The sequence below is a fragment of the Fopius arisanus genome, unplaced genomic scaffold (assembly GCF_000806365.1).
Source record: "Fopius arisanus strain USDA-PBARC FA_bdor unplaced genomic scaffold, ASM80636v1 scaffold00095, whole genome shotgun sequence".
In the NCBI taxonomy this organism is placed as follows: Eukaryota; Metazoa; Arthropoda; class Insecta; order Hymenoptera; family Braconidae; genus Fopius; species Fopius arisanus.
This window is the reverse complement of record NW_011887834.1, coordinates 117,381-145,254: the sequence shown is the minus strand read 5'-3', so window position 1 is coordinate 145,254 and position 27,874 is coordinate 117,381. Positions and strand designations below refer to the sequence as shown.

The window sequence follows — 27,874 nt, the reverse complement described above, 5'->3', positions numbered from 1 at the left end:
AAATCACACTAATTAAACGAATTATCCCACCTCTCAGAATATTTGAATTAATCCATTTTTACCGAGGGAGTGATTATTTGAAAAGTCTTAGAGGGCGACACCGACTGAACTGAATTTTCAAATTGTTCCTGGTAGTTGTCAAAGCAGAAATCGTGGAAAATTCGAGAATCATTCTGAGTCATTTCAAATTTCTCTGACTCAGCAGTGACTCGAGATAGAATTCTCTATGAAATAACCATTTCAATGGAAATGCAAATGTTCGTTTTAAAAGAAAAATTCTAGACTCTTCTCGACTGTTCTAGACTAAAGTCTATGAATGGATATCGATTGCCTGTGGAGGAGGTCCGCCCCTCTACTATACCATTTGCATAATAACCCATATTTTATTCAATCGTAATTATTTAATTTACCACTGCAATTATTCTTTAGAAAAAATAAATATTACTTGTAGACAGAAGACAAAAACCAATAAAAAATTTTTTTTTTGACTTCCTCAATTGAAAATTGAAAAAAAAAATTTGATAACGATTTTTTAATAACTAATTGAGGATCATCGAGCAGTCATTGCATAAAAAATATTCAGAAACGACGAGAAATTTTCTTTACGAATTCACTGATTTAAAACTAATAATAAAATAATGCTGGCACTCAAATTTATTAAAAAATCATTGATCTGCAGATATCAAAAAGCAATTTCAGGTATGACTGATGCAATTTTGCATAAAAAAAAAAATTTCCCCCCAAAACGGCATCAACTTCCAAAATTAATTTCCCAAAACGTGAATCCCAAAGATAATTTCAAACCTCAATGAAATAAAAAACATTCATCACCTCCAGTGGCTTTCCATATCGAATTTCTCTCCTCGCCATTGAATCTCAAAATTCGAAATTTCCAAAAATCATGTAAAATTCACGGCGAAAAGAAATAAAAATGCAATTGACATGTATATAATGCAATGCAGAGTAAGCGTACGTAACGTGCGAGAGATGTTTCCAGAACATGTGTCTAACAAATTCCGGAAGTGACGGGCTGATCAGGCGTTCAACTAAAAATAATTCGGACTTTATTATAGATTTCCAAAAGATTTCAAAAAAATATAATCACGAGTTCATGGATTTTTTGGATCGTTTTAGTCAGATGGGATTGATGCGGAAATGAAAATCATGGAAAATCAATGGCTTTTCTAGAGGATTTTTGAGCGGAAGTCGGTGGTGAAAAGCCTCGAGGAACTTCTAGAATGTTCTAGAACATTCGAGAATCGGTGAGAGTATATAAAGGCCTCGGGGAATTGGCGCGGAGCTATAGAAGCAATCCAAATACCGGCGAGAGCATTTCGTTGCTGATCACCAGAGAACATCGCTTTGCATTCTTTGAATAGTGTCACCGAACAAAGTGAGTGCATTTTTTAATTATTCCCTCATTATTCGCTTCAGTTTTCCCCCTATTTCTCAATTTATTTAATTTTATTTAATTTTCGTTGTGCGAGGAAATTGAATGTCTGGGACGAAGGAAAATCGATAGTCTTATTTTTTTGGTTATCCCACAAGTGATTTAATCCACTATAGAACGATTTTTATTAATCAAATCGACTTTCTATTATTTATTTTACTAGTTTTTTTTGTTTATCATCTGTTTTTTCATTTGGTTAGAATTTTTCTCTTGATTCCTGACATTTTCCTGCTTTTAGAAGAAGAAAAGAAATTAATTGATTATTCGAGCTAATTAACGATTGGGTAAATTGAAAAATTTTTTTTTCAGTATTTGAATAAGTGGAAATATTGTCTATAAATAACGCGAAAACAATTATACATCCTTTCATTTTGTAAAAATGAAATTTCGATATCTTTCAGATGCCTGAGGAGATGGAGACAACTGGGGAGGTGGAGACTTTCGCCTTCCAGGCTGAAATAGCCCAGTTGATGTCCCTCATCATCAACACCTTCTACTCGAACAAGGAGATATTCCTTCGAGAGTTGATCTCGAACTCGAGTGATGCCTTGGACAAGATTCGCTACGAGTCGCTGACAGACCCCACTAAATTAGACAGTGGAAAGGACCTGTCGATCAAGATAATTCCCAACAAGAATGACCGCACCTTGACGATCATCGACACTGGAATTGGCATGACCAAGGCCGACCTGGTGAACAACTTGGGAACAATCGCCAAGTCTGGTACCAAGGCATTCATGGAGGCCCTGCAGGCAGGTGCTGACATTTCCATGATTGGGCAATTTGGTGTTGGTTTCTACTCTGCGTACCTCATCGCTGACAAAGTCACAGTCGTCTCGAAGCACAATGACGACGAGCAGTACCTGTGGGAGTCCTCAGCTGGTGGATCCTTCACTGTTCGTCCAGATCCCGGTGAGCCCCTGGGGAGAGGAACAAAAATTGTTCTCCACATAAAGGAGGACCAGTCCGAGTACCTGGAGGAGGCCAAGATCAAGGAGATCGTGAAGAAGCACTCGCAATTCATTGGCTATCCCATTAAACTCGTTGTCCAGAAGGAGAGGGAGAAGGAGCTCAGCGATGACGAGGATGAGGCAGAGACCGAGGAGAAAAAGGAGGAGGAGGATGGAAAGCCCAAGATTGAGGATGTTGGAGAGGACGAGGAGTCTGAGGACAAGGAAAAAAAGAAGAAGAAGAAGACCATCAAGGAGAAGTACGAGGAGGACGAGGAGCTCAATAAGACTAAACCCATTTGGACCAGGAATCCCGATGATATCACCCAGGAGGAGTACGGCGAATTCTACAAATCTCTGACAAACGACTGGGAGGATCACCTTGCTGTGAAGCACTTCTCGGTGGAGGGACAACTGGAGTTCCGAGCTCTTCTGTTCGTTCCTCGTCGCATGCCATTCGACCTCTTTGAAAACAAAAAGCGCAAGAACAATATAAAATTGTACGTCCGACGAGTTTTTATTATGGACAACTGCGAGGAACTCATCCCTGAGTACTTGAACTTCATGAAGGGAGTTGTGGACTCTGAGGATCTGCCCTTGAATATCTCCCGAGAGATGCTCCAACAGAATAAAATTCTCAAAGTAATCAGGAAGAATCTCGTGAAGAAGTGCTTGGAGCTGTTCGAGGAGTTAACAGAGGACAAGGAGAACTTCAAGAAGTTCTACGAGCAGTTCAGCAAGAACATCAAGCTGGGTATCCATGAGGACAGCACCAACAGGAGCAAATTGGCTGATCTCTTGAGGTATCACACATCAGCCTCTGGTGAAGAGGTTTGCTCCCTCAAGGAGTACGTAGCCAGGATGAAGGAGAATCAGAAGCACATTTACTACATCACTGGTGAATCCAAGGAGCAGGTGGCAAACTCCTCATTTGTCGAGCGTGTGAAGAAGCGAGGCTTCGAGGTGGTTTACATGACAGAACCAATCGACGAGTATGTCGTCCAGCAGATGAAGGAGTTCGATGGAAAACAGTTGGTGTCTGTGACCAAAGAGGGTCTGGAGCTCCCTGAGGACGAGGCTGAGAAGAAGAAGAGGGAGGAGGACAAGGCCAAATTCGAGGAGCTCTGCAAGACCATGAAGACTATTCTCGATCAGAAAGTGGAGAAGGTTGTGGTGTCAAATCGTCTGGTCGACTCACCCTGCTGCATTGTCACGTCGCAGTATGGGTGGACAGCAAATATGGAGAGGATTATGAAGGCTCAGGCCCTCAGGGACACCTCCACCATGGGCTACATGGCAGCGAAAAAACATCTGGAGATCAATCCTGATCATCCAGTCATCGAGACCCTTAGGCAGAAGGCTGAGGCTGACAAGAATGACAAATCTGTCAAGGATCTTGTGGTTCTTCTATTCGAGACTGCTCTTCTCTCATCTGGCTTCACACTTGATGAGCCTCAGGTTCATGCTGCTCGTATCTACAGGATGGTCAAGCTCGGTCTTGGAATCGATGAAGAGGATCCTATCCCTGAGGAAATCAAGGTCGAGGATGCTCCTGCCATAAAGGGCGAGAGCGAGGATGCCTCCAGGATGGAGGAGGTTGATTAGAGAGTCAGACTTTTGGGGGCTTAAACCACGTTTTATGTGGTTAATCATTATTAAGTGATTCGATTTAAGATTTAGGTTGTTAAATCATTCCCCGTAGGTGTTCTCTCTTTTTTTTATTCATCCGGAAAGTCATACCAAATGCATTTTTATTTGTAGGCCATAAATTTGTCATAAATTTCGAGTAATAAATATGGTATTAATTATAATGGTATTCTTTATTTCTACATTTTAGGTCCAATCTAACTCTTTGTAAAAATTCATTCATTTATTTCTATATTTACAATTTACATTGAATTATTCAGCAGTGAAATGAAAAAATGTCGATTTTTTTTTCTTGTGCGGTCCATTGGACTTGACAATTTTTTTTTGCAATAGAATCCTCAGCATTTAATTGAAAACTTGAGAGGAAAGAGTACGATTTTAGTACTGAATTTGAAATTCAATGGATGGTGTGAGGAATTACGATTTATTCCTCCAGCAGAAGCTGGAAGCAGCTCTCGAAGGTGGTTAATGCTGGTGGCACTCCAGCCAGCTGACTCCAGAGGGCAACAGCATAAGGAATATGTTTCCCCTCCATTAGTTTTTTTATTAAAATCCTCATGTTTGGCTCGAGTTCAGGTAAATCATGATTGCAAAACATCTGCTCGAGGATTTTATCGTAGACATGATGATGAGGAGGAAATGATGATGTCAGGTTCTTGAAGAATACCTCCTCTAGGATGGGGAGGGAAAATTCCGATAGGCTCGACGACTTCATTAAATCCAGGGCTTCCTGATGAAGCACTGCATTGCCCGAGGACAATCGGAGGAGAATTTTTTCTTCCAAACTGCAAGATTCGTCGAATTTTTTTATGAATTCGTGAAGAACCTGAAGAGGATAAAAGAAAATGAATCAATGCAACTCTGCAATTCAATCGCAGACGTTTAGATTTAAAAAATTATTGCAGTTTTGATAATTTAAAAGATGATTTAAAAATTTCACCTCCTCAGGGACTGACGGCCCTTTCAAAAGGTCCCTGTACTCCTCCAGGACGATGTTTTCCCCTCCCTTTTTCGCGCCAAAAATTCTATTGACTCTCTCCAAAACCCTCAGAACCGGATTATTCTCAACCGCAACGAACTGAGAGTCTCCGAAGGTGGGCCACCTCTTCAGCACCTCTTTGACCTTGAAATAATCCTCCCTGCTCTCCATATTACTGAATAAATCCCCGAAAATCTTAAATCTCTCCTCTTCCGTCGAGTCATCGACAATCGGAATGTCTTCACTCCCACTCATCCCTGTAGACTTGGATTCCTTCTGGAGGATTACTCCCTCTTCCTCTGGAAAATCCCCCCAGTCGCCCCACTCTACTTCCTCCTCCCAGTTTTGATCTCCAGATGATTCCACGGATTTAATTCTCTCTGCGAAATTATCGGTTCGTTCCTCCCCTTGAATTTCATTTTTCCCTTCCATCGCTTCTTCTTCAGCTCTCGTCTTCCCTTTATCATCTGTATCTCCATCCTCAGGCCAGGCCTTACCCCAGGTGTCATCATCCCCCCATCCTTCATTCTCGTACTTTTCCAATTTTTCTTCAATCCTTCGGGATTCCTCCAATGGTTTTATTTCCCCACATTTTTTATCTTGTAAAATTATCTCATCAACCTCATCCTCTTGTTTTAATCTTCCAGTCTCACAAATGATGTCCTCATCCTTGAATTCAGCATCCCCCCAGGCCCCCTCATCCTCATCTCCGACAAGGAATCCGTCAGCCTCATGATTTCTCTCCTTTTCCTCTCCATTTTTCTCTCCTCTTTCATTTCCCTCGATTTTACCGTCCGCAGAAAAATCGTCACCCCACGGATCATCCCCCCAGTCCTGGATAGTATCAACAACCGGACAAATGTCCTCATTAATTTTTTCCGTTTTCGATTCCCCTAAATTCTCTCTCTCCCTTTTATCCACCTTCTCCTCCTCAGGTTCAGGATCAGGATCTTCGGTGTTCTCGTCACGTAAACTCCGTCCCCACGAGATGATTTCTTTGGCTACGTCGTCTTCATGTCCCTCCGCTTCCAGGAGGGCGGCACCAACGACCTCGATAGGGTCATAGAGAAGACTGAGACCCTCAGAGAATTTGTCTTTGAGTATCTGGAGTCCATAATAATAGACAATCCCCTGTACAATCATCTCACTCCTCTTCACACCCTTGAATACCTCTTGGACATTCCCCAGGAGGTCCCCCCCGCACGCCAACAAATAAGAAAAACCGAGAGCCCAGTCGTCATTGAGAACATGCCTGGAGCACTCGACGAAGAAATGCCTGACGTCAGATACCTCCAGGCCATAGCACGCAGTTTCACTGAGTAGTGCCACCCTGACGAGTGTCTGGCACATTCTCAACCTGGTGTTATCCCCATTGGGTCGAGTGTACTTGGAGTACCTCGTGTCGATTCTACTGACGAGACAATTTTCATGCAGCGTTTGATAGAAGAAGGGAAAGCTCTGGAGAACGCCCCGGTATCTCTCGAGGGTGGCGTCCTCATCAACGTCGTACGTGTCCTCGAAGACGTCCTCTTTAATCCTGAGAGCACTCCTGATAATCCCAAGGGACTGATTAAAAATTTGCGCTGAATTCTTAACGATTCCAGTTGACGTCTCCAGGATCTTCGGTACGAACTCTTTAACCTCGACTTGGGGAGTGGTCACAGCATCCCTGAAGTCGTCCTCAGGGTCACTGTCGTCGTTTCCCGGATCGTCAGCAAAGGTATGAACCCAGGTTTCCAGGTCTTTATTCAAAAGTTGAATTTCTATGAGATGAACCTCCCTGAGGGATTCCTCTAGGATATCCAGGGGCCCGTGAGTAATGGCGAACCAGAAGGCTCTCCTCCTGAGGACGAGATCGGGATACCCCTCGCAGGACGCCAACCTGTGGACGACCTCCCAGGCAGGGGAGTAACTGTTGTCCATAATTTTTTTACAAGTGGAGGCGCAGACACTCAAATCTCCCACGTCCAGGGCCTTCTTGGCGATCAGTGCGAGGACCTTGCCATTCCGGTGTTTCTGGTCCACGTGGAGGTACGACGAGAGGGTGAGAAGCCTCTGCTGGCGCTTGTACGCACCCTCACAGCTGTCCAAACATTTCTGGATGAGCTTCAACTTATCCTGGGAGATTCTCACCTGCAGGGGAAGAATATTCAGGCTGAACTCGTCGAGAACCTGAAGGGCATTGATGAGGTCGAACTCCCCCTGGATCTGCTTGTCCTCTTCATCGATTAGGTTGAGACAGGCCTTGGCGAGGTCCATCGTCGGATCGTGGAGGCTCTTCGAGGCGTTGAAGTACTCCCTAGCTGCATCCACCACCAGTTCTACCGCCCTGGGGTATGATATCTTCAGGAACGAGCCCTCCTTTTTCTTCGTTTCTATCAACGACACACAGTCCTGAATACTCGACTTCACTCCGGAGGACAATTTCATGGAGACGACGATCTCAAAACATTTCTCTGGATCGATGCAGGTGAATATCAAACCCTGGACTTGAAGGATGTCATTTAACAATTCTGTCCAGACCTCCTGGGGAGCAGAACCTCTTTCCTTCAGGGATTTCGCCATTTCCTCGAAGACGAGCCTCACCTCATCAGGATTTTCCTTATTTTCATTTATGAATTTAATAGTTGATCTCACGTGGTACTTATTAAGAATCTTCAAACACTCGAGCTCTTTCTCGAGGTCGTCCAGAGGGTTATCCCCCCTAGAGGAGTCTTTGGCACTTGAATGTGGCCTTGAGACAGCCTCGAGGATTTCTCTGGCCCTCTGATACATCTCAGGATCCACACAGGAGTGAATGCAGTCGAGGGCTAGGAGCATGACGTCATCGATGGCCTCGAGAACTCTGGGCTCTTGACCAAGAGAGTGAAACAAAATCGATGGCAATGTCAGGTCATTCTCACTCAAGCCCACCAGGTATTCCTTGAAGAGATGCCTCTCCAGTGGGATCTCCAGGTACTCCCGTCGCCTCCAGAGAAAAGGGAGGACATAATGTGTGATGTCGTGAATGAACCTCCCCTCCGAGGTTCTCCCCATTATCATCTGGAGCTTCTGCAGGTCCGAGAGCTTTTCCAGTTGCGTAAGAGATGTATCCTCGAGGCAGATCTTGTAGACGAGATCATTGAGGGTCTCTAGCTCCACCAGCAGCTCCTCGAGCCCCTCAATCCTGTGGGATTTCCCTATTTTCACTAGCTCCAGGGCATTCTCCACGATGCATGAATCTCGTTCGATCTGTTTCGCCCTGGATGTGTACCATTTGGTCAGCAAATTCATCGTTAATTCAGTATTTCTGTAAGGGGATAAGGAAGGATCATCCTCGTAGACGAGTTCTGTCTCCTCCCTGGAGTCATTCAAAAAAATCTCCTCGAACTGAGACATCTCGGACCAGTCCCTGGGCCTCAGCTCCTTTTGATAAAGCAAATAGAGTTGACCCTCGGTATCACACTCCGGTAAAAGTTTCTTGTACTCCAGAGGACTCAGAGTCTCTGGAAAACAGCTGATAACTGCCAGCCAGTGGGGCACTAACTTTCCTCCGTGATATGTCAGCATGATCTCGACAGCTTTATAATCGCAGTCCCTCGCGAATTTCACAGCATTCTCGAGGATCGAGAGCCTTCGGAATTTCTCGTAGAAATCTTTTCTGTATGTGCCCCCGTCTAAGATAATCTCGTACGTCTTGAGTTTGTCCAGGTGATCCAGGAGCTGTCGTCTGTAGGTAATGAGCTCCTTCTGGGCATCGGTAAGCTCACCCAGCCCCTTTAACAAGTCATTGATTCTCTGGGCTTGTTTCAGGGTGCTGGAGTCTTGATTCAACTCCACCAGCTCCTGGTTGTCCTCGTCGTCTAGGAGTTTTCCATCGTCGTGGCTGGAAATCGAGAGAAGTGTCTCGAGATTAGCCCCTCGAAGTCCGAAATTCAGGAGTTCCTGGGCTGCTTCCAGGGTTTCTGGCACCCTGGAGATACACTCGTTGAGAACCCACGACCTCTTCGAGACCTTCGCCAAGTGGTCGTTAATGGCCTCCAGTGAGAACTCTGACTTTCTCCACTGGGTCTGGTACACCAAGTCCTTGTCGAGGTTGTAAGTGCATGCTAGGCTCAGGGCGCCCTCGTACTCCTCGATGTCGATTTTTCTGGCGTAGAGTTCCTCTGGTGTTGTGCTACGCAGCCCGAGGACCCGGTAAGTCCTCTGAAGGACCCTCGACTTCTTTCTCTTAGGCTGGAATCTCTCGATATCCGTTACAAAGTAGATAAACGATTTAATCAGATTGATGGAATAATCCAGGAGACCTGTGGGCTCGAGCTCCTCCTCCAGGTCACTCTCCTCAAGGTCGGACGCCGATCCATCGTGACTCGGAGTACGCTGTCTTTTTTTACTCGTCAGTGTTTCGCAGTCTAGGGCGAGAAAACCCTTTCCAGAGTAGAATTCGGAAATCTGAGGCTGGCCTGAGAGAAATTCAGGGCTCGCACCCAGGAGATTCTTGAGTGTTGACATAGAGCAGACGGAGATAGCTCCTGAGTACCTGGCAATTATAATTGCGTGATCTGACCACCAGCCGATATCCACGGGGTGAAAGTCCGAGGGATCCTTCGAGTGTTTTCGAGGTTTTCTGAGCCCCGGGTTCTGGGCGTCATATCCAGGTTGATCAGGAAGGCTCCATTTTTTTCTGAGCCTCAGGGAGGGCAGGTCCCAGAGGGAGATAGAGCCGTCAGTGTGCAGGCAAATCAGGTGACAGCAGCTCGGGGAAATGGATATCCTGAAGATCACTGGAGCAGGGGGAGAGCGAAACGATGGAATCAGGTGCCAGAGGGACAGAGCCGAGGGGGAGTTCTCCTCAAAGGTGACTGACAATTTGTAAAAAGGATAATCGTCCAGGGGACGCCAGGACGTCAGACCACTGCTCGCTGCAGGTGAGGCTAAATGACTCTGCGTTATGCAGTTACCAGCGACGATGAAGAGGTTGTGCTTCTTTGAGTAGGCGAATGCGTTCACTCCCTTTCGAAAAAAATTTCCGAAGGAGAACTCGTAGTTGTATTTGAATCCATGGCTGCCTGAGATGCTGTAGGACTTCAGGAGGCCACTGTAGGTCACCACCAGGAGCTCGTGAGACCATTTGTCCTCTCGTGGAGGTCGGAATAACAGGGAGGAGATGGCGTCACCTGCCTCCAGGATGTCCGGCGGCTGCGAGGGGGTTTTCGAAGCGATCGTGAAGATATTATTCCCCAGGGAGTTGTAGAAGGAGAGACTTCCGTTGCTCCAGGCTAGCACCAGCAGTGAACCATCTGGACTCCAGGAGAGACGACGCCACTGTGGAAATGCGTCTTTCGGCACTGTCGCCTTCGAGATCACTGAGGAAAACTCGTCCTTTGATTTACGAATCTCCAGGGAGGTCTCCTGGAGAAGTGCCAGGAGACGACCGTTTGTGTCGATCGAGAATTTCCAGGGGAGTGCAAGGCTGATCTGCTGGGAAATCGATTCTGGAAGGGAGTAACGGTTGTTCAGATAGCGCAGAGCATTTTTTATTGTTCCTGGGGTAGACAGGATCGCTGCATCATTCTTCCATTTCTAGGGGGAATGAGTTTTCGGTTATTTCGAGGAGAAAAACTGGTGAAAATGGATTTCCAGAAATATATATTTTTAATTTCATTCAATTGATAATTTTTCGTATGAAAAATCTTTTTTTTTATTAATATATGCCTGGATTTTTAATTGATGAGCTGAGAAAATTGATTGCAGTAAAAATTGAAAAATCTATCTATTATTGCTATTGTCATAACAATTCATGACAGATGACATCTGGATGATTCGACAATCAGAAAAGAAGAAAGAACTCACTATGAGCTCTGGCTCCTGCTTTTTAACGAAGTACTCCAGAAGTTCGTAGAGAATCGAATCGTCCTCGATGTCCTCAAGACCCTCCATTATTTATTATTTCTAACTAATTATTATTTATCTACAAACACTACGAGGCCACATAACCTCTGGGTTTTTGGTGTTCTGCTGTCTCAGATATCAGTGGAAATTCCCCTTTAGTTGAACCATATGATCATGTTTACCGGTGCCCCGTGGAATTTCACTCGACTTCTACTGACTTTCAATAATAAAATAACAATTGTTTAGATTAATCTCCAGAATGTCAATACTCCTGAAAAAATCGGCAAAGTTTATGTTTATTCATTGGACTCGGTGGTCTCGACTGTCAGTCAAATACTCCACTAAGGCTGAAAACGTTGATAAGAACAAATACACAAATACTGTTTTACTGCCTCAAACGAAATTTCCTCTGAGATTAAATGGCACTCAGAGGGTGGAGATGGATAATTACTTACTTAAAGTAAGTAATCTAATTATTCCATTAATGAAAAACAGCTTTTCACTTTCTCTCAGTATTCTCGTAAAATTCAATTGTCCAACGACAACAATCTCAATTTTATACCTTTTCCTACAATTATAATCTCGTTTCTCAGAAATGCGGATTCTCAGATCTCTACAATTGGCAGAGATCGAATCTGTCACCTCCGGACTTCACCCTGCACGATGGACCCCCCTACGCGAATGGTGTCCCTCACCTGGGACACGCAGTCAACAAAATCCTGAAAGACATCACCCTGCGCTGTCGAGTGATCCGAGGTGAAAGGGTGCACTACACCCCAGGGTGGGATTGTCACGGTCTTCCAATCGAGCAGAAGGTTCTATCGACCCCTAAAAATCGTTCCCTCCCAGTCCCAGAGCTGCGTTCCCTGGCTCGAAGATACGCCCTGGAGCAACTGGAGACCCAAAAGAAGGGGTTCGCTTCTTGGGGAGTGATGGCTGACTGGACATCATGCTATCTCACCCAGGACCCCTCATACATAAAAAACCAGCTGCAACAATTCTTCAATCTTTACTCGAAAGGATTGATCTTTAGGGATTTCAAGCCAGTGCACTGGTCCCCATCCTCAGGAACAGCTCTGGCAGAATCAGAGCTGGAGTACAATGAGAATCACAAGAGCAGATGCGCGACAATTCGTCTGCGACTAACAAAAGTACCTCCAGTTCTTTCAACGTTCACCAAATCAATCTACGCCCTCACCTGGACAACTACCCCCTGGACCCTGCCCTCGAACCAGGCCCTGAGCATCTCCAAGGATATGTCATATTGCCTCTCAGATGCAGGAGAGGTCTTGTACATATGCTCCGAGGAGCTCTTGCCCTCGATCAGCGAAAAGTTGGGGCCCTTGCAAAAAATCCTCACTCTCTCTGGAGAGGATTTAAAACTCGCTGAGTATTCCCACCCCTTCTCGAGAGAATCTTTGCCTTTCCTGGAGAGCTCTCACGTCACTGATAAAATTGGAACTGGAATCGTGCACACAGCACCTGCCCATGGGAACGAGGACTTCCTGGTCGGTCTCGCCCATGGGATTTCTATCAAATCGTTGGTGAATGAGAAAGGAAAGTTCACCGAGGATTCTGGAGTCTTCGCAGGGCTCGAGGTCTTCGGGGAAGGAACTGCAGCTGTCCTGGAGCACCTCGGGGAAGACCTGGTGCACACTGAGGAGATCGTGCACAGTTATCCTTATGACTGGCGGACGAAGAAGCCTGTAATCACTAGAGCCAGTTACCAGTGGTTTATTGACACCGAGGTCCTCAAGGAGAAGGCCCTCGAGGCTGTAGACACCGTGGAGTTCTTTCCAAGGGGCAAGGAGGCCATCTGCAGGGATTATTTGAAGCAGCAGATCAGCCGGAGGCCCTTCTGGTGCCTCTCCAGGCAACGAGCCTGGGGAACCCCCATTCCTGTTTTTTATAAGGGCTCTGGAGAAGTCGTCATCAATCAGGAGATTGTGCAGAGGGTTTGCCAGGTCTTTGAGGATAAGGGAGATGACTCCTGGTGGAATCTCGGTGTCGTGGAACTTCTTGGGGAGGAGATACTGACGAAGTACGAACTGAGGGAGGGCGATTTGGAGAAAGGACAAGATATCATGGATGTATGGTTCGATTCTGGGATTTCCTGGTCTCAGGTTCTCCCTGGAAAATCAGCTGATCTTTACCTCGAGGGGATGGATCAGTTCAATGGATGGTTTCATGCCTCTTTGGTGACTTCTGTTGCACTCCAGGGGCAGGCGCCCTTCAGGTGGCAATTATATTATTTTTTTTATTCAAAAATAAAACAAAAAATTCACGGTATTCGATAATAAATTCATTTGCAAATCCCCAGGTCGATTTTCGTGCACGGTTTCACGGTAGATAAAAACGGCCAGAAGATGTCGAAGTCCCTGGGGAACGTAATCAGCCCCGAGGACGTAATCCGGGGAAAAAAGAGCGATAAAAATGCCCTGGGTACTGATGTCCTTCGGTGGTGGGTGGCTAATCATGGAGTACAGCACATGCAGATACCAATCGTCAATGACGTTCTGAAGGAGAGCGCTGAAAGTGTCCAGAAGATCAGGGCTGTCCTGAGATTCCTCCTGGGAGCTCTCCACGAGGAGGATCTGGGGGGTGAGGCCAAGGCTGAGTACCTTCTGCTGGACAAATTTATGCTTCACAGGCTGTATCGCTTCAACAGAGAGGTCCAGGAATTCTACAACAAAATGCAGTACCATCACGCGGCCAGGACCATCCTTAGGTTCGTCAGCAATGACGTGTCCTCCTTGTATTGCCCTCTCGTCAAGGATAGGCTCTACTGCGAGAAAGCGAACAGTCCTCTCAGAATTGCAGCTGTTGACGTCGTCGATGATATTCTTACTGTCGTCACCAGGGCAGTCGCCCCTATTCTCCCTTTTCTCGCTGAAGAGGTCTGGCTTCACCATCCGGAGAACTTGACCTCCGTCAGTTTATACAGATCGACACCCTGTGATCCTCCAGGGGAGTGGGAGAATGAGGAGGTCGAGGAAGTCCTGGAGACTGCGTTGATGGTCAAGGGACTCGTCAATAAAATCGTCAAGGGGCACAGTCTGGAGATGGCAGGTCTCGTCAGGGTCGGAGGGCAATCATTCAAGAATTTATCGGTGAGTCATTGAAATGTAACAATTTTTCTAATTGGAGTTGAATTGTAATTTAATTCACATTGCATTGAAATTCAGTAGCAAAAAATGATAAAATTAATTTAATTACAGAAACTCCAGAGGGAAAGTACATCGGCAACCTCCGAACTATCAAACATCCTGCAGCTATCGTCCGTTATTCTAGTCGAAGACCCTTCATGCACGTCTCCAGAAATTGATGTTGTACCGATTGAATATTCATTATGCAAACGATGCAGAAAATTCCCAGAATCCCAATACGAGCTGTGCGTCAGATGTATACGTATTTTAAATGTCGATTCCAGTACGTGATCAATAAAGAGTTTTTAATTAAAAATTCCAGTCGTTGATGATTTATTTGGAAAAAAGTGGGTGAGGGAGTCAATAACTCACGTGTCTGCGCATTAAATAATTAATTCATTAAATTCAATACATTTTCTACAATACGTACAGTACATACATCGTCATATGCAATATAAGTTTTTTTACGATTCCCTTTTTATCGTTTTTATATAGTATTATATATTTTTTTTTTTCAGTCAGGCTTAGTGACCGTCGAGTGACATTAAGCCATGTTATTGTCTCACACATCTTATTTTTATTATTTCATCAGTAGTTATTAATTAAGCGGATCATAAAAACTACGAATTATCGAGAATCATCGATTACTCCATTCACAACGTAATTAACTTCAATAAAATCAAGACGCAATGATAAAAATTATATAACGATGAAAAATAAAATTCTCCACTATTATTTCTCTATTTTAAAACATCAGACACCACTCGGTGGCAAAAAAAAACAGAGAAAAATATTCGAATTATGAATTATTGTTAAAATGAAGTCAAAAGAAAATATTTCCATGAGGTTTCATCGTTACCCCCGAATCCCCCAATTTATTACCAAAAATACTATCCGCATCAGCGTATCATCAATTTATTATTCTCTCCATTATATTATATTTAGAAGCCTTTGGGTTATTATAATTAATAATGTTCATTAACCATTTCCACTCAACAATGGGGATGGGTAACTTCGAAGTTTCACAATAATGAAACGACGATGTATGAAAATAATTAGACGATAGTCTTCAAAAGTATTGTAATTATCTCTCCTACAGCACGCACGATTAAATAAATAATTAACACCCCCGTATCCGTAAAAACAACAAACAACTGAATAAATTACTTATTGCCAGTATTTATTATTCAAATGACGATCACTCGGTTAATATAATGTAGGAATTATTCAACCAATTTAATGTTTGGTTTAATCGAACTTCAGTGAGATATTACCCTCTCATTACTTCTCATTACTCAATTATCTAAGCAAAGTGGATGGACAATTATGCTGAATCTCTGATTTAATCGTGCGCACGTTCTTCGCATTTATCTATTATTTATTCAATGATTTTTATTGTCTTATGCACAATTAGAGTATCTGGAGCGTCAATAACGTCCCCCTAGTATTGACATATTGTAATCATGTAGAGTTATTTAAATACAGATATAACTACAGATATTCTGAGATAGTATTGTCATCAGTTTCATTATTCATTATATTAATTATTCTTACGAATTACTGATTATTTTACTGTTATCGTTATTATCAGTTTGATATGGCATAAGGGAGAGATATTTTTTGTTATTATTATTTTTTTTTTTCATATATCGATGATATTGGGGATGATATATTTATATTATCGTTCCAATATTGATAATCGTTCGAAATTATTAGTCATTTTAATTAGACGAATTAATTACTAGATAAATCCACTCAATTCGTTGATAACAAACCAAAAATCAACAATAATATCGGATTAGTCTCTCGAATTATAAATAAATCCACTGATTTCAATGAAATAATTAATTAGAATGGTAAATGCGGATTGAATAATTTAATTAATTAATGCGAATTGGTTGGTAATACAATCATCACAGAGAAGAGATCACAATGAATCTCATCGAACGGTATCAACTGTCAGCCCTCTTTACTCTCAATTATTGTTACTATTTATTCTCATTGATATTTCACCATTCTTAATATTTAATTTATGGAAATAGTTAAATCGAGAAAAGCGATTCAAATATCTGATATTTTTCTTCGTGATAAAATATACGGAGAAGACTATTACCTTGATAATTAATAACAATACTATAGATATATATCTTTGCTTTTTTTTTTTATAATGTATAATATGTGTATAATGAGGGAAAAATTATTGTCATGTTCACTTATTATCTAGTCTTTCTTTTGAGTTTCGCTAGCATCAATGGTTCCAGCTAATTTAGTCATTTGATTATTTTATTTAAGAGCATTGTCGATATTTTTCTGGGAAAGACAGGTCAGATTATCGAGATATTATTCACGATTAGATACTATAGTAACCCTGTCAGCAGGTTTTCAAAGTGTTTTAAATTATGGATCCTTAATTATTTTTGATAATTAGGACATTTTATGAGTCCTACACAAGGATTTGCCAATAAAAATTCACGTGCTAAAATTTATCATTAAAAAATCTTGCGCTTCCGTTGAATATTTCATTTCCATCGGACAAAAATTCAACATTCATAACTGAATTTAAAAAATATATATTTATTCGGTGCGTTTCAAATAAAAAATTAAATTAAACAAATGTAATAGAAAAAATTCTCATTAGAGGGAAAGAAAAATGAATTTTTTTTAATAGAAGATAGAATATCGGTGAATTTTTTGAGAGCGCAGGATTTTTTTATGCATTTTCTTGACGCGTGATTGCATTTTTCAAAAGGTTCAATATTTTTTCACTCGGCCCTTTGATAGTGGAAATTCCCCTCATAAAATTGATTAGTAATCTACAGTCTGAGAACTCGTGATTATCGAAAAATCTCGTCTCTTCGTGTTTTATTATCGAACTCGGGTGACAGACGTACGAGAATATCGATCGACTCTCGATCGTAACTTACGTAACATGTAATTAAGGGAAATCAATTGATATAATTAATAGCCTCATCAGGATATATTGGGAGCTCGTGGGTTCTGTTTTATTCCACTTGATTACCAATTGAAATTTTTCAACTAAATGTTTCGGCTGGAGAATTATTATGCGGGTGGTATCCCCAGTGGTGGATTATTTATCGCACCCACTCAACCACGTAACTCATTTTTTTAATTAAACTCCTCGTATTTGGATAATTAATATTGCACGAGTTGCCTGTTTGTAGTTCTCCGCTTCTAAATTAATGATTCTCCCCGACGTGGGATGCACGAGTATTGAGGAGAAACCGTGAAATGAGGAGGAAAGGTCATTTATTTCAGCTGCACTTATTTTGTGTAAAGAATTCTCCGGAGGGAAGAAAAATTAAATGAATTTTCTTGTGAATTCGTTGATGTTCAGATTTTATGTATGCATTCCTCCGCGAATATCTCGGGAAATATTCCATTCAGAGGAAAATGTCAGAAATTTTTTTTTACGAATAAATAAATTTCCTGTAAATTTGATTCATGCATTTTTTTTAATAAAACCAGAAGTTTCGGAGATATATGTCCAAGTAATTATCGGGTTGCAGTTGATTGATTATAAAAATAATGAAGGAATTTGCGAGCGGAAAGAGCCAGGCAAATTCTCTCAAGGGTTTGTTAAAATTTTTTTTTCTGTACAGGTCGTCCCGGGAATATCTCAGGAAATACTGAGTTTAGAGAAAAAATTCCCAAAATCATTTTTATAGAACATAAAATAATCTGTAACGGTTTTGGAGATATCAGCCGTTGAAGTGCGTTGGCGTATTATGTCTGACATTTCCCACTGATTCCACTTGAATCATAGATATTTCATAAAAAATCCATAAATCGACATTGAAGTTTTTTCCACCCACCAGGTTCGAGGTAATTAACTCGATTCCCTCCACCAATCTCCTCATTCCACTAATCTAAAGATAAACCGGATATGTTCGTAATTCCTAATTCATATCCATAAAAATTCCTCGAACATTATTCGAGCGAATTTGCAAAATCTCGAGTAACAGGTGAACAATAAAAGAGGAGTACCTGATTCTCGGGGAGAATCTTCAGATCGCCGTTGTAGAATTTTAGTTACCATTTAAACGGAGGGCAGTAGATTGCTTCTCTCGAAATCACTGCCACTGGATTATTGACGAATCATTGACTCTCTCTCGTAGTCATCGTTCCTCTGCAACCCAAATTTATCGAATATTTGATGAGTATTGGTTACGATTAGGATTTCAGTGGCAATTCATTGGGGGTGTGGAAATATTTACCAATAGTCCATCGTTCAAACTCGTTAAACGCGATAAATATTGGCCTGGTGGAAAATTGTAATTGACGCTCTTTGGTTCTTGGTATGATTGTACTGAATTCGGGTAATGCCTGTGGGCTTCTGATTCACTGCTTCTATCATTTTTGTTGAGTTCCCCTAGAGCCGCTGATCTCGCTGCTATTTCCTCAGCGATCCTCTGATCCTACAGGACGCATCGATTATCAATTTCACCATCAACATTTCGTTTCGAATTTGAAAGGGGAATATTTCGGAAATTGCCGAAATTCGCGGAAAATTTTCTACCCCTTTTTTTGGCATAAAATTTGATTCTCCCCAAAAAAATAATTCCACCATTTTCCTTTTTAAACCCTCTTCCTGCGAAGGGGGTTTAAAAAAAAATCCTCAGTAATTTCTGCAAACCCAAAAGTTATCGCATGGTAGATGAAAAACGATGAAAAAAAATAAAACAATAAACTAACTTGTAATTCACGTGCGCGTTCAGTACGAATGAGTTCCTTCAAATGCTGAAAACTTCCAGCCTGGGGTACCCGCGATATTGACGCACCACCGCCAACGCGAAAGTTGTATTGACGTCTTCGTTGATCCGGTGGCTGATGATTAACAGTTCCATACATACGTGCAACTTCCTCAAATGCTTTCATACGATTTGGCATTCCATTACGTAGTCTACCTTCAGCCGGAGCTTTGTGCACCATTTTACCGTAAACTGGAGCACGGCCTCCGCCTCTGTTGCGTGCCTGCTCCTCTGTATCTTCACAAACAAAGCAAATTAATTCAAACGTTAATCCCATAATGAAAATGCCATTGTTTTCAAATAAACGGAGAGACAAAGCACCAGGTAGGCCATGAAATCTTCATTAACAGCACAATTATCTCGAGAATTAGTCGCCCCCGGGGGGGAAATGTCAGAGGAATTTTTTGATGCTCATTACATTTCCCACAAAAAACTCCTCAGGAATTTTTCCCTCGCCTTATTAATTACCGAGTTATCTCGGGTGTTCGCGAGAAAAAAATGGAGAGGGTTCATGCTGGTGTTGGAGATCAGTTGTACCTCTGTAGCCGAATGAGAGCTGCGACCGGACGGGATAAGTCTCCCAAATATTGTAGGAAAATGGATCACGATACATTGGCAAATCATTGGTCGATTCAGCAGCTCTGCTCTGTCTCTTGCTGTATCTCCACATGGCCCTCAATTCCTCGCACGTTGGTTCAGGTTTATTTCGACGATCTCTGTATCCAACACGACTGATTACTGTGGTCTGTGGTGGCATTGGATAGTCGGCAAACCGCTGGCCACTCACTGTCATCATAATAAATCCACACGAGTGTAATAACAGCACCGTAATCAACCCCATTGTCACTCGCATCTGAAATGAAATTATCATTTTAATTAGACTGCCATTTCCCTGATTTTCGTTCTCTCTCACCTGTTCACGTGTATGATCGATTCTCACGGAGAATTTAATGTCCAGTCAGCCAGTGTAATTACGATATGTCGCTGGTGGATATGTACGGAATGAAAAATAGTGTCGTTACTGTAACAATTTTTTTAAAATAATTCTCATCAGGCATTGTATTGTCAATATCTCGGAGACTGTTGGGTTTAAATGTTGTCATTATCGAGATAATGGTGTCATTGACGATGGGGATTCACCTGCGCCGAGGGGAATAGGGGAAAGGTCAGCGATTATCAATAGCATAAATATCTCAAAATGGGTGGCCGTTGGGGACTATTGTGATATGACCTTTTTAGTCAGGAATTTCCTGGTCTAGAAAAAAGGTCTTATGGAATTCTGTCGTGAGTCTATTGGCTACCGAGATAATCGCTGAGGTGTTTGAATGCTGTGTTTATCACAATAAATCCTGTGGGCGTTTACTTGAAATGCACTCGATAAATTGTAGGAACTTACAAGATTTCAGTGGGTGGAAACAACTAATGATCACGAAAGCCCTTCAATTATTTCCACCCCAGCGTTTCCAATTTTCTGTGGGAATACGATTGTGCAATTTCCCAATGCTGTAAGCACAATATCCGCGGCAAACAAGAGATATATCCGATAGCAATAATTTGATTGAATCCCACGCACTGTGAGCACTTCTATTATTTAATGTCAACGAGTGGATCCATGACAAACACAATTCCCCGTTATTCGTCAATTTGTGGCATTAAAAAAATCATTTTGCCGTGAAATATTGTAATTATCAATTGAATTTAATTAAAGAAAAAAACATAAATGATGGCTATTTTTTTTAGATTTTTCCATTTTATATGTCAAATAAATAACATTCAGTAAATTCATGAGGGGTTGTACGCGTTTTACCGGACGATCCGGTATTACGGTATTTAAGTATTTTATTTTATGATTTCAATTTTATGATTTTAACACGATTGTGAAATATCGGTTTTAAATTTTCTTTTTATGTTGTACCAGCATTAATGTGCCGTCACGACATCAATCCAGAGGGATGTAAATATGATAGATAGGAGGGATGATCGAAATTTCATGTAAAATATTCTCCCCCATTAATCTATCTCACTCCGCGATTCCTCCAGTGTTTCATTTCCCCCGATAAATCACCCTGCACCCCAAAATTTATCTCATTTCCAGGGAACATGTACATTGAGTACATGTCGCGTGAAAAAATACTTCAATAATAGACTGAAGAATTTTAATCGATAGCTTGCGAATTTCTCTTTTCCTTCATTTTTGTCATTATGAAAACAAGAAGTTTACAAAATTTTGTCAGTGAAAAATTCTGGGGTTTAAATTACATTTGTCAAGGGATATCATCTTTTGGAAATACCTTTCTCGTGAATAAATATAAAAAATTCCTGGAAAATCCCTGGAAATTTATTTTCGAACCGAATTACTGGGAAATTATTTTGCCCAGTGGTTAATGGAGACATGAGTGTCGCAATAATCCCAGTTTAATCCCCGAAATCCCCAGTAAATCCCCGCAGGTTTCAAAAACCTCCCCCGACCTTGAACCCGAAAACCTCCATTCACAAACCCGAAAAACACTGCAACAAGTGCCACGTTCCCTCCCCTTCACATCTAAAAAAGCCCCGAAAACCCCTCAAAATGGCTGCTCCACCCCTTAACCCCTCCCCGCGAAACATTTAATCCCCGGTACGACGCATAAGACGATTAACGAAAATGTCGCACCACCCGAGGCCTCAACCCCAGGATTTCCACCCCGGAATAATGAATTCTTACGGGAATATCGCCCAAGACCCCCGGGAACCCGGGGGATCATCCTGGGAGGGTGGAGTGCGCTAAAACTAATCTTCCGGTTGACCTTTACGTAGGCACTTCCACCTCCATCTGTGTGACCTTTTTATTCTATCCCAGAACGAAATAAAAAAAAGCAATTAAACAAAACCCTCAAAATCGAGGGATTGATTCCCCCTCTCACCAGAAACTACACAACAAGTTTTCCCCTCGTTTTTTTGCAAAAATATTCAAAAAAAAAAACGATTACTCATTGAAGTAACTCCTAATATTTAAAAATTTTATAAATTTTCAAATAAATTGGCAATTCATACCTCAAAAACTTGGAAAATTTTCATAACAAGAAATAATAAAGAAATATAATAAATAAGTTTAACGAATGATTGAGCGAAAAATGCCCCGGTGATGTCTTCCACTAGATAAAAACCTCCCCATTGACTAATTCCACTGTTCCACTCCCCCTGATATCTCATTCACACTTCACACCCCGAGTTGATTCATAATTCGCGAATAAGGGAGTTGACCATTGGCGTAAATATACCTATGTATATGTACCTCGGGAATGAATGAACGAGTGAATGGCTGCCAAAGTCAATGGGCTAAAGACGTGGGTACACCGAGTGGGGGATGTTAAAGGGTAAATATAGAATGTGCATTTTCCACATAACGAGTGCACGACTACCAACTGAATTTCCAAATCAACGCGTTATCTCTATTATATTTTATGCGGAGCAACAATTTAAATAATTTAATAGAATAAATAAAATGTACTGACCAGCTTTGGTGGGTCGGCATCAGAGTCCGGAAACCATCAAGTCTGTGAACAAACTGACGTTCCCCATCGCTCTACCCCTGAGCCTTTCGCTGCTTCTCCACTAACGCCATCTCCTACACCACCACCACCTCGCCACCCCCTCCCCATCAACCCCCCCCTCAATGCCCTGGAGAAGTCTCGATGATCCTGACGATGTGATGACCCCAGGATCATCCACACCAATCATTTATCCCCTCAAATCCACCCCAGCCCTCTCGTAAAATCTACTTTTTCTCCGGGGGGATGATGTGAATTAAGTCCAGGACTCTCAATTCTCCTGGACCTGAAAAATCCTGGTCCCCAGGGTGCAGCCCCCACCCCCTCGTCCACCCTCCAATCGGGGTTCCCCTTATTTCAACGTCAGACCGAATGACGTAATACAAATACGTGTTCAACCCTTTGTGAAATGAAAAGACATCTCGAGGGCTTTCAGAGGTTTCTCCAGTCGTTTATTATCGATTCAGTGGCTTTTTTGGGGGTTCGGTGGGATGGGAATGGAGAGGTAATGGGGGGAGGGTGACTGGAGGATCTGGGGGAGATTTGAGGGATTTATGGAGAAAATCCTCAGCAGGAAGAGTTTGAGGGAGGAAAGAGGGAAATTAATGCAGATTCATGCAGTCGGTTTCTTCGGAATGATTTTCGGCAAACTCAAAATTAAATCCACATGTTACATTCCAGAACTATAAATCTATCCCACGTCTCCAGTTTTACGTGAAATTAAGGGCACGAAGAATACCCAGAATACAAGCACACCTACGCTATTTCTTGAGGTATTGGTGGGGGTTGGAGTGGAAGGGGTTGGAGAATGAAATTCTTGGGGATATTGTCGCGGAATTCCATTTGATTCTTACCAAAAACTTCCCCTAGTCCTCCCACCTCGTGTCCCAGTGCTGAGATAAATGTACCAGGGAGAGGAAAAGGGAGTGTTAACACACCCCCCACGCAATCGATAGGAAAGCCTACAGATTCTACTGAATGGACTGTACCATTTGTGTTCCTCTACTCCTACCCAACGGAGGGAAAACACCCCAACTCCACATTCGTATTGATTACTACGGCTTGAGGGGGATGCTCTATCGACCCAGCCCAGCTGTATACCGGTTCATTCATAAATCTTCAGTTTCGAGTTATCGAATTTTAAAGATAACATTTTAGAATTCAATCGATATCAATGTATAAACACCTCTCCATTTGCCTGAATCCTAATTTCTCAATATATTCCTATGAATGAAAATAGTCATATAATTAATCTAATCATGGGGATAATAATTTATTTTAAAATTCCTTCATCATTTTTACGTAAAATTCCGTTATGGTCGCACCTTTTCTTTTTTCTCAATTTCTTTTTTCGCTTATGATTCGATTCGTCGATTCTACTACAAAATGCAAAAAATTGTATTTTCCGGTGAGGAATTTAATTCCAGGTAAAATATAGTTCGACTCTCTGAATTCACTTCCTCTGCAGCCCCATGCATACGACTATGACGGAAGTCTATTGTAGTTGGATGAAAAAAATATTTCAATGGTGTTGAATCTGAATTTTTCAACGAATTTCGACGGAACTGCTATTTTAATGAATTAGCGTTTGATCTGGGAACATAAAAAACAAGAAGGGAAATTTTTGGGCAATTCAAAATTCTTCTGGAGTACTTGTAAGACGTCATTGGAAAGTATATAATAATCTTGAAGGCAAGTGGGTGGGATATCGAGGGCTTTTTTGTGAAGGCAATTTCACGGAAGAAAGGGGCGTTGATTGCTTCGTGGAATCACTCGTTATCAAGATCATTTTGTGTCAGTTACGAGGGGGAAATTGGCTCGTCATTCTCCGTGAATATCCTGCAATTGTTTGCCTTGATTAAAAAAACAACCATAATTCTCTAGTGTTTTCAATTTTTCAATTTTACTGGAAAAATAGATAAAAACATTTAAGTTTCCACCGTTATTAAGCTTATCACGTAGATCTGTTTACGTACTCGTACACTATTCAATGAATCATTGTTGAATAAATTCATTATATGTGATATTAATAAACTTAGTAAGTCTGTTTTGCATTTATAAACGTAAGGCGAATGAAGTCCAAAGCAAAACCATCTAGTTATAGGTAGCAACTTCACACATTTCCCTCGTGTTCATTAATATGATTAATATTGCTAGTCCTCTTTCGAGATAATCTCGTAGTGCATTCAAAACTTATTTTGGTTTACGATGTAAATGCATAGGGCTCAGGAGATCATTTTGGTATAGTCTGTCACTCGAGCACCAGGGAAGCACTTGCGTAGCTCACTGAACTGTCGTACATGTTTTCGCATTGACTGCTTTGAGCATATTTCAGGAATTTCAGATTCATTCTTTGATCGTTGCAGTTTTCCTTGAAGCTCTGGATTGCCTGGAGTGACAAGAGCTCATTAATCCAAGTCCAAATGAATTTTATTCGTAAGTTAGTCTTTACCTGAAGTAAAACGCCAATGGGATGACGTCCACAGATTGTATTCCCATATTTTTTTAAATATTCAGTAAAAGAGGAGGGATTCAACGTCTCTATAATATCCATTCCCTACATAATAAAAATAAAAAATAAATGCATCAATCAAAAAGAAATTTAAGTGATTGAGAGCTCGGTTCTAATCAATTGGTGGAATTTTAATAATCACCATTTTATCGAGAGCTTGGATGGACCTGTAGATGGGACCGTTGGAGCGGTCGTAGTACGTGTACCGAAATCTCTGCCCCCAGTGACAAAAATCCGAGGAGATTATGAAGAGATTTTGGGGATCCGCTATATAAGGAGCTAACAAACGTCCATAAATCGCTTCTTTCTCCCACGATAACGATCCAACGAGAATTGGAATTATGGTGAACGCGGTCTTGAAGCTGGAAATCAAGAATAATAATTCATTACAGAGTATTAATTCGGTGGTGAAGCGATAAACCGATTCGAGCCCATTTAATTCTTCAGTGTTTTTTGGAAAATTTCTCGAAACTAGAAGAAATATTGAATTTTTTGTAATGACCTTTTTTAAAAAAAAAACAAATTTAGAAATCTTCCTTAGATTTCGAAATTTTTAATAAAAACGTACTTCTCCATGACTTTCGCGATAAATGGCAGTTGCATCTCGATGCTGTGCTCGTCCTCATCTGTATTCATGTTCATCCATTCGAACTGTCCTGTTTCCTTGAGCTCTCGACACACTGCAAAGCCGAGAAAATTATAATACATGAATGATTTTAGAAAAATGAAGCAATTTCTCACGAATTATCGATTTATTCAATTTTGTGTCAACGTAAAATAGTGACGAGGCAGTTTTCTCGATTAATGGTAGGCCGCACACGTAAATATTTACAAAAAAAAAATAGTGTACCTTCCTGATCAATCGTGAGATCGTACAAGGGCGTTTGATACGTTGTCGCTGATGACAGAGCACATCCTCGTAACCGTACATGATGAGATGGCCCCAGAATAAATATTCTACGTCTAAAAAATCATGACTCGTGAATTCGGTACTCAATTGGCTAAGAGTAACAAGTCGATTTGGCTAGTGGATGACTTTCTAAAGAATATCTCTGAATCTAAGAGAGATGGAGAATTTTCTGTGAGGACTTTTATGTGGCTCTCAATCCACTCTGCAAAAAATGTTCTACGAGAAATTTCATTATTACCCTTAGATTCAGAGATAGAGACTTCGTGTTTATTCTGCCCTATTCTGAGGATAACGCTTCATAGATTGAGAGGAAATGATGATCTTACACAACGATTGGACTAATCTGTCGATAGGCGAATCCTGCACATCCCCCGCAGTAGCTGTACCCAGCGTGTCTAAAAAAAAAACAATAATAATCTCCATTTCACCCAATTTCTTGTAATTGTCAAAGATTGAATGCCTCTCCAATAAAATGATTGTTTTTTTTTTAGTGTATGTCACAGTTGAATGCCAATCGATCGAAAACCATTCATTTTCGGGGAAAATATTTCGTGTTTCCATCTCGGAACGATTGGTTGCAAAATAAAATAAATAAATTTGGCATAAATCCAACGAAATTGCTCAATCAAGCGACATAAATAGTAATTAAAAACAATAAATTCAATAAACTGATTCTAACGGGGCAATAATCGCCCTGGCAGGTCCATGAGACAAATCAGCAGCATTGAGCCAGTCTTCAAGTTGCTTATTCAATTCATATCCTGAAACAGGAATAATGGAAATTATTAGAGCACACTATATCGATCCCCGGGTTATTATAAACATCCCCGCCAACGCAACAATCGATATTTCCCGCTTTATTGCTTCTTTGTTACAACGTCTATTTCCAATATTATTATGACGAATAACGATTTAATGAGTGATAAAATATCGAAATTTTCACATTTGAGTAAAAAATTCAAGGCCACTCTGACCAATTATCGCTGATAATTCCAAAAATTTTGAATACAAGTTGATGAATTATTGAACGGTCAAATAATAATGAGAGGTAATTGGTGATTAACAAGTACGAGTAATTACCAGAATCAGTGTACCAAGTGCCGGCATGCGTGGCTCTTCTAGTAGATACCATTATTTTTGTTTCGTCTGGAGATGAGGAACAATGACCCTTGGAGAGGTAGTATCAGGTGTAAATATCTCGTGTCTATGTCAGCTCAAAAAAAATCTCACACCACCCGGGGGAGAAAAAATACAGGGGAAGAGGACAAGGAGGATTTTCTCTTCAGACACTGGGTTACTGGTTATTTGCGAAATGTTTTTTTTTCTCGCAATTGGGCGACTGTTGAGTGGTTTTTGCTGAATGATGACACAAAAGAGGATTGACTAAAGTAGAAGCTCAGTTCTGCAAGTTTGAGTGACCCCAACGGCATTGTAGTCACTCACCCCAAGAGAGAGAGGGCACCACACCCAATTGTGGGGGGTCTGCCCGTCAGTCGACTCGGTAATTGCTTCTGTAGCAGTCCCGCTGTCAGAGGGACCAGTCGACGGGGTGAATTTTATTTTCTGAAAATTTTAAATTTTTCAATTTCAGTGAATAGCTCCTCGATTTTCATGCTCCCCTGATACTTTTCGAAAAATTTCCAATTTTTTATTTTCAGTGAATACCGCCTCCATTTTCATGCTCCCCTGATACTTTTTTGAAAATTTCCAATTTTTCAATTTCAGTGAATACCTCCTCGAAAACCTACACCTTCTCCTTCAAAAAAAATTCACCAATCTCGCAATAATGGGAATTCTCGGGAGAAGTGAACAGATCTGAGTTTCAGATCGACCGCAGATCTGAAATAAGGGAGAATTAGCCCTCGGGGCGTGATTTTTTATTTTTTTCACTTTTTGACCAAATGGCACCTGGGAAATTTCCAAAAAAAATTCACCATTCACGCAATAATGAAAATTCCTGGAAAAGGTGAATGGATCTGGGTTACGGAGGCCCCCGCGATTCATAATAAGCGTGGACTAGCCCTCGGGGCGTGATTTTTAATTTTTTTCACTTTTGGACCAAATGGCACTTGGAAAATTTCCAAAAAAAATTCACCATTCACGCAATAAT

The 27,874-nt window shown here is 41.4% G+C and overlaps 5 protein-coding genes across 5 annotated transcripts; 2 read left to right on the top strand and 3 right to left on the bottom strand.

The window, feature by feature from the left end:
- Positions 1-1,285: 1,285 nt before the first annotated feature.
- Positions 1,286-4,211, top strand: Hsp83 (Heat shock protein 83). Its single transcript, XM_011311973.1, has 2 exons — positions 1,286-1,393; positions 1,852-4,211. Exon 2 carries the CDS (start codon positions 1,852-1,854, stop codon positions 4,003-4,005), a length of 2,154 nt encoding a protein of 717 aa, XP_011310275.1. The 5' UTR covers positions 1,286-1,393; the 3' UTR covers positions 4,006-4,211.
- Positions 4,212-4,330: 119 nt separating this feature from the next.
- LOC105270804 (neuroblastoma-amplified sequence) lies at positions 4,331-10,974 on the bottom strand. The gene is made up of 3 exons (XM_011311972.1): positions 10,859-10,974; positions 4,988-10,588; positions 4,331-4,873 (listed from the first exon to the last, which is right to left on the bottom strand). The coding sequence occupies exons 1-3, from the start codon at positions 10,943-10,945 to the stop codon at positions 4,472-4,474; spliced, it is 6,090 nt and encodes a 2,029-aa protein (XP_011310274.1). The 5' UTR covers positions 10,946-10,974; the 3' UTR covers positions 4,331-4,471.
- Positions 10,975-11,131: 157 nt separating this feature from the next.
- Positions 11,132-14,339, top strand: IleRS-m (Isoleucyl-tRNA synthetase, mitochondrial). Its single transcript, XM_011311971.1, has 4 exons — positions 11,132-11,357; positions 11,491-13,133; positions 13,218-14,007; positions 14,116-14,339. Exons 1-4 carry the CDS (start codon positions 11,157-11,159, stop codon positions 14,332-14,334), a joined length of 2,853 nt encoding a protein of 950 aa, XP_011310273.1. The 5' UTR covers positions 11,132-11,156; the 3' UTR covers positions 14,335-14,339.
- A 2,402-nt stretch (positions 14,340-16,741) lies between these two features.
- Positions 16,742-22,395, bottom strand: LOC105270802 (uncharacterized). Its single transcript, XM_011311970.1, has 6 exons — positions 22,307-22,395; positions 19,726-19,833; positions 19,350-19,665; positions 18,757-19,049; positions 18,279-18,479; positions 16,742-18,190 (listed from the first exon to the last, which is right to left on the bottom strand). Exons 3-6 carry the CDS (start codon positions 19,663-19,665, stop codon positions 18,149-18,151), a joined length of 852 nt encoding a protein of 283 aa, XP_011310272.1. The 5' UTR covers positions 19,726-19,833; positions 22,307-22,395; the 3' UTR covers positions 16,742-18,148.
- Positions 22,396-24,229: 1,834 nt separating this feature from the next.
- Positions 24,230-27,149, bottom strand: LOC105270800 (protein MEMO1). Its single transcript, XM_011311969.1, has 8 exons — positions 26,845-27,149; positions 26,444-26,525; positions 26,091-26,159; positions 25,705-25,817; positions 25,423-25,534; positions 24,997-25,216; positions 24,795-24,899; positions 24,230-24,731 (listed from the first exon to the last, which is right to left on the bottom strand). The coding sequence occupies exons 1-8, from the start codon at positions 26,894-26,896 to the stop codon at positions 24,594-24,596; spliced, it is 891 nt and encodes a 296-aa protein (XP_011310271.1). The 5' UTR covers positions 26,897-27,149; the 3' UTR covers positions 24,230-24,593.
- Positions 27,150-27,874: the final 725 nt, after the last annotated feature.